The sequence below is a fragment of the Lycium ferocissimum genome, chromosome 5 (genome assembly GCF_029784015.1).
Source record: "Lycium ferocissimum isolate CSIRO_LF1 chromosome 5, AGI_CSIRO_Lferr_CH_V1, whole genome shotgun sequence".
Lineage (NCBI taxonomy): Eukaryota > Viridiplantae > Streptophyta > Magnoliopsida > Solanales > Solanaceae > Lycium > Lycium ferocissimum.
The window spans coordinates 65892768-65899815 of NC_081346.1; the positions used below are offsets into that span (position 1 = coordinate 65892768).

General features: G+C 36.2%; 1 protein-coding gene across 1 annotated transcript; it reads right to left on the reverse strand.

Annotated features, from left to right (window-relative positions):
* Window positions 1–1832: 1832 nt before the first annotated feature.
* Window positions 1833–3164, reverse strand: LOC132057945 (uncharacterized). Its single transcript, XM_059450520.1, has 2 exons — window positions 3107–3164; window positions 1833–2980 (listed from the first exon to the last, which is right to left on the reverse strand). Exons 1-2 carry the CDS (start codon window positions 3162–3164, stop codon window positions 1833–1835), a joined length of 1206 nt encoding a protein of 401 aa, XP_059306503.1.
* Window positions 3165–7048: the final 3884 nt, after the last annotated feature.

Consider the following 7048-nt stretch of genomic DNA (forward strand, 5'->3'; position numbering starts at 1 on the left):
TACACGATTGATTAATAGTGCCAATAACAAAAATACAAAATAGGACAGTCAAACTTCGAGTGCGTTATATTGGCTTGACAACAAAGCATCTTTCTGTGTAGAGTCTGTTTGAAGGTCCCTAGAGAGATTTGATTCCATTCATGCATGTTTTATTATCATAATTATTACTAAATCAATTATTAGAAAATAATAACAATTAATAACTTAACCTATAGGATTTTTTTGGCTTAATTGCTCTAATGAACATGTTTCAAGTTTGTCATCTTTGGCTCTAGCTCTTCGAAGATCTTTTTATCTTTAACTTATTTATCAGATAACATCTCTAGCTAGAGAAGACAATTTTTCTATGTTTTTCCTTTGTTTTTTTTTTCTTGACTATAGACTTAAGTTCTTGTAGGAGTTAAGTATTATATGGAGTCGTTTGTCTATGATTTTTTTTTTTTTTAAATAGCGTTTGGTTATAATATTTTGAAATGAAATTCGAAGATGAGTTTCAATTTTGAAAAAGTTCTTTGACAAGATTTTTCAAGTGAAAAATCTTTTCCACACAAAAGTTCAATTTTATTTCAAGTTAACAACTTCAATTTTCACACTTTTTTAGATAACTTTAAATATTGTTTTTTTCGAATATATATAACATTTTTGTATGTCCAAACGCCTACTCTATTTGTATTAAAGTAAAAATGTACGATATGTGCATTATTTATAGTTTATAAACTACTTTCCAACCATATTTGCTAAGGATATCTGACAGGCACAACCCAACTAAGAGGAGGTCCGTCCGAAATGATTAGGACTTAAACAAATAGAGAAGACAATTCACTTCTATTTTTCTAAGGTATGGACTTCAAATAAGTACATACAAAATACACCTTTTTTTCTAAATGTACAATTCATCACTATTTGTCACTAGATCCAAGTTAGCATACTTAATTTCTAGTACCAAACACTATTTATTTGGTTCCATTTCATTTCCGTTACTTTTGATAGCTAGGTTGAAAGGTTTTAGTCTAGTTGGAGAAAACAAATGAAATTTATTTGAGCATAGCGCTTTAATTAAATTTCCATGATGCAATGTATTTCAAGACATTAAAAGCTCATGATATGCATCTAAAATAGTTTTCAAACATCTAAATCTAATATTCGAATAGTATTTAATTGGAGTCCCACAGCTTTATTCCCTCCGTCCCAAAATATTTGTAATGTTTTGCTTTTCAAGAGTCAAATTATATAAAATTTAACCAAAATTTTAAGATGTATTTTATTCACCATATTGATATTAGAAGAACTACAACTCAGTACATTTCATGTAATTTTCGAATATCTAAATTTTAATTTTAAAATATTAAATTAATCTAATCCAATTTAACTCCAAAATTAGTCAAATTGACTCTCGAGAAGTGATATGTGACAAATATTTTGAGACGGAGGGAGTACCTAAATTTGACTACTTTGACTATCCTAATTGGAATGTCGCATAAAACTCAATGAAAGAGTTTACTATGAGCCAACCAACAAGATTAAGAAGTAATTGTAAGAAGGCCAGATGATTTAGAATGAGCTCACGATGAATTTATTTGTACATATATATTATAACTTTATGTTTACACTTAATAAAGTTCTTAATTTCAATCATTCAGATCTCAGTTAGCAAGTTTCTTTTTAGGCTTGAATCTTAATTTTTCTGATCTCTATCATTTTTTTTCCATTAATCATTAATGTGCAAAAAGTTACAGTTGAGTATGAGTTTGGCATCCCAAAGTATACATGATCATTGAGAAGAGACTGTCAAATCTCTAACCTAACCCAAAAAAGCTCATTGGTATACCCTCCTAAGGGTGGTCATATACAAGATTTCTATCTTTAATCTCTTTGATCCTAAATGATGGTGGATTCCACCTGTCCATATTGATTAAACCTCTGACTGAAGTAGATATCTCAGAGAAGGAGTTGAAGATTTGGATTACATCACTTGCATGACTTATTGCAGCAAGTTTATCTGCTGGTTTATTAGCCTCTCTATAGCAATGAGTGATGATGAATTCATTTTCTTCAACTGGTTTCTGAATACTCTCTATGTAGTTTGCAATATTCCATGGAGGTTTCCACTCTCTATTAATGCACTTAGTAAGCAGCAGAGAGTCTGTTTCTCCCCAGACTATGGTATTGCCATTTCTTGAGCACCAAACTAGTCCAAAGAGCATTGCTGCTTCCTTTTCCATGTTGCTAGTTCCTTTTCCCAGTGGTATGGCATAGGCAAAGATGACTCTCCTAGTGGGATCTCTAACAGTACCTCCCCCACCATATTCTCTATTTAGGCAGCTCCCATCACTATTTAGCTTGACACTTTCTAGTTGAGGTTTGATCCATTTGACTTGAATGGTTACTTTCTGCTGAATACTGGCTTCACAAGCTTGACATATAGTACTCCATGTATTTCCAAAACTGGCACTTGCAAATTTGTTCTTTAGGGCTTGTAAGATAAAAAAGAGGACATTCGAGATTAATCTATAGGTTGAGTATCCTACCTCTTCAAATTTTTTGCAGCATCTTGATCTCCAAATTTCCCAACAAATGATAGCTGGGATAATCTTGATGATAAGAACACAGAAAGGATTTTTTGTTCTATGATTCCAATAGTTGAGCAATCTAAGTTTTAGGTTAGTGTTGTTGTTATTGATTCCGAGAGGACCTGCAAAATAAGACCATAGTCTTTTAGCCAAATCACCATGACAAAAAATATGGTCAACTGATTCTAGCTCACTAGTCACTTTGTTAGAATTACAACAATAATAATTAGGCTCCAAAGGAATTCCAAGTCTAGCCACACTCTTATCAATGGAAAGCCTGTTGTGAATAGCTCTCCATGTGAGAAATGACATCTTGAAGGGGATTTTTGAATGCCATATCCTGTTGTCCAGATGATTTGATGGCCTTTCCTGCCTTAGCTCTCTACAAGCTGATCCTATAGAAAATTTCCCTGTATGTGACAAAGACCATATTGGTTAATCATTCTTCTCATTGTTGATAACAATTTTTTGATCCGTGATGGAGTTCTTTAATTCTTCAGCAATGTTGATATTCAGATTTTCCCAGTTCCATATACCATGCTGAAGAACTTCCTTGACCTGGATATCAATCACTTCTACATTGTTATCCACCATTTTGTATAGGGGGCCAATATTGCACCAATTATGATACCAAAAAGAGATTTTTCCTCTTTCTATGCTCCAATGAATGTTTTGGTCAACTTCATCTCTAATTTGACCTAGAGTTTTCCATGATTGAGCTTGTCCTCTTTGCCACTGGCTGGTTATAGGATGAGTGTCACTAAAGTATTTGGCTTTCATGAACTCAGCCCATAATGACTTAGAAGTTCTTAAGGCCTACCATTGTTTAGCCTCAAAAGTTCTACAGATATCTTCTAGCCTTCTGAAGCTAGCACCTCCTTCTTCGTATGGATAGCAAAGGTTTTCTCATGATGGCCAGTGGCATTTTCCCCCACTGTCTAGCCAAGAACAAAAGAACCTATTAATATATTTCTCAATCATCTCAAGGGTGCCTTTTGGAGGATTGACAGCTGATAGTAAATGAATTGGCATTGACAGAAGAACATGCTTGATAAGAATGGCTCTGTCCCCCAGAGAGAGGAGTTTAGTGTGCCACTCTCTAATTTTGTTAATGACCTTATTGACCAAGTCTGAGAAGTGGGAGATTTTTTTCCTTCCATAAATGATAGAGCACCCCAAGTATTTGAAAGGCATCTTTTGGTGAGTCATGCTAGTCATGTGTTGCAGTCTGGTTATATTTCATGAGGTGGTGTTCTCAGCCACTATGAAACCACTCTTGTTCTTGTTTATAAGTTGCCCAGAGATATATTCATAAGTATTAAGAGCCTCCAAAACCATCTTCAAAGGTCTTTTCCCTCCATTGCAAAAGAGAATGGTGTCATCCGCAAAAGAGACGTGATTAATTTGGGGACTATTGTCCTTCATATAGTAACCTTTATACCCAGGCTTCCCTTGAAGCCCATTGAGGATCTGTGAAAGCAGTTCAACACTTAACACAAACAAAGAGGCTGAGATGGGGTCACCTTGTCTCAAACCTCTACTTGGTTTAAAGAAACCATTCCTGCTCCCATTAACAATGACAGAGTACCAGATAAGGCCAGGACATTCTATCATAAGTTTTTGTCATATCAAGCTTGATAGCAATGTTCTTCCCTATGTTAGGCTTTTTGATGTCATTTATGATTTCCTGGGTTAAAAGGATATTTTCAGTGATTGATTTTCCTTGAACAAAACCACTTTGGTTTCTGGTAATTATTCTGGGAAGGATAGCAGCCAGCCTGGAATTTATGATCTTAGAAATGATATTGCTAGAGACATTACAAAGGCTAATGGACTTGAGGTCACTGAACCTTTGAGGATGTTCGACTTTAAGGATCATAACTAGGAAAGTGTGAGTATAAAATTTAGGAAGAGTGGGCCCTTCAAAGAATGTTGTAATAGCCTTCAGCAGGTCATTAGCAATGATACACCAAGCTTTCTAGTAGAAACATGCACTGAGGCCATTAGGACCCGGTGCACTATCAATGTCCATTGAGAAAACAATGTTCTTAACCTCTTGCAGGATAGGATGAGCCATAAGCTTTATGTTATCCTCCTCAGTAATACAGTTCTGTATGTTATTGATAGGTTCTTGGGAGATGATCTGAGAGTCATCTGTGAACAGGTGCTTATAGAACCTCACAGTTGCTTCAGTAATTGAGTCATTTCCCTCAATCCATTAATCTTGCTCATCCATGATTCTATTGATAGTTAATCTTTTTCTCCTGTCCTTGATGATGCTATGGAAATAGGCAGAGTTTGCATCTATTTCTTCAAGCCATTTTACTCTGGCCTTTTGCCTTAGGATATAATCTTGAATTTTGAGAAATCTAGTATATTCAGCTCTGCATCTTGAAAGCTTCATTCTATTTTTTGTTGTGTTATGATTAACAAAGTTATCCTCTAAGGTCCTCATAAGAGCTTCCAGCCTTTTAGGTTCTTCGTAGATGTTCCCATAGGTATGTCTAGACCAGTTACTCAGATCTTTGCAAGTCATCTTAAGCTTTTGATGCAGGACACAAAGGGGTTCCCATGGATGATATGGCCCCAACTATTTTGCACTGAGTGGAGGAAATCAGGGTGTTCAGTCCAAAATTTCAGGAATTTAAAATATTTGATAGTATTATTTACTTCATTCTTGATGTTAATGAGAAGAGGTGCATGATCTGAGTAGGTTCTGGATAAGTGGGACACTGTGGTGAGGTTAAAACAATCAAACCACTCAGAGTTGAAGACCAGCCTATCCAACCTCTTCCATATAGCAGAGGGTGGATCCCTATTATCACACGAAGTAAACTCTGAACCATTATATCCAGCATTTTGAAGCCCACAGTCATGCAGCTACGAAATGAACTCCAAACTTTCTTCCATCTTGTGCCTTCTACCTCCTTTTTTTTCCTCAGCACAAGTACACCCCAAGGACCACGAATAGAATCAGCAGTGTTCCTCAGATCCTCCCATAGCTCCGCCTCTTTGATCATTAGTACATTTAGCATAGAATATAGTGAGATAGAACACTGGATCATTGTCATGGATAATCTTGATGAGTACTTGCTGCTCCTTATCTTGTATAATATCAATCACTACTTCAGGATTCCAAAATAACTAGATTTTATTAGAGCAATTGTGAAAAGCATACTGCATTCCCAGTTTTCTTTTGAACTTGTCAAGTTTGTTGCTATTGACCAGTGGCTCCTGTAAGCAAATTAAAGGAGTTAGAAATTGAGCTTTGAAAGTTTTAAGTCTCTCAAGAGACCCATGGGACCCTATCTCTCTAATATTCCATGATATTGTATTAATCATTGGAAACATTATAGGGATAGGTTTGATTGAGAGTCATGACTGACTTTTTCCAGTGGATCAGTTTGAAATAATTTGCCTCCATGATTTATTAAGCTTCTAGGAGACAAATTGTTGCAGTAAGAGACATTCTGTTGGACAAGCTTTGTGGAACTCTCATCTACATAAGATCTGAAAATATTGTTTCTCACTTCCTCATCATCAGTGTTGGAAATGGTGTTTTCTGTAGCCAGTTCCTCCATAATCTCTTCAGTTTCCATGTATGCATCCTCCATGGCATCTATATAGATGGAGTTATCATGGGCCAGGGTCTGGAGGATCAGGCTCAAAGAATAGGTCCTCATTACTCAACCCAAACTTACCTTGATCCCCAGGTTCCACCTTTTCAGGAGGTAATTGTTTAGTCAGATTGTCCTGAATCACAACTTTCATTCCAGCATAAGAGGTGTCTAGCTAGGATTAACTTCAACTTGTTCCAACTCTGTGTTCACAGGTATGCTGATTTGATTCTTGAACCTTTTTTTGCTTTGGACCAGTTTTTTCTCCACCTTTGTGTTCATGGTGATGAGATTAATAGCTTCTCCTTTAAGTTGAAGTTCAGGGGGTGTTTATAACTGGTCCTTTGGCACTTCTCAAACTTCTACACGTTAGATTACTATGAATTGTTTCAGCTTTCTTCATGTCTCTTTTACCTGTCATGGTTGCTCTGGTATTCTTCCCCTCTTGGCTTTTTGGTGCAGCCATGTTGCTCTGGATCTCCATGTTGCTGGCATCCTCATTACTGACTAGGTCTTTTTGTTATGGCTCATTACCTTCATTATGAACACTTTTTTCTAGAGCTTGAAAGCTGTTTTGGTTGCCTATCTCTTGGTGACCCTTATTGGTCGATTTTCCTTTGTTAGATCTTCTGTGTACTTCCTACCACTCTCCCTCCATTCTTTTAATTTGTTGTTAAAGTTCTTATCATGACTAGTATTCTGTTCTCCACTTCTGCTTATCTCCATTGCAGCCTTGTTCCCATTCTCTTGTGGTTTGTTTTATCCTTGGGTAGTTCTGTTGTTGATATTTTGTCTGGGGATTTCTTGATCTCTCTGTAACCCCTTGTTGGCATCTAATCCACCAGTAGCAATTTGGGAATC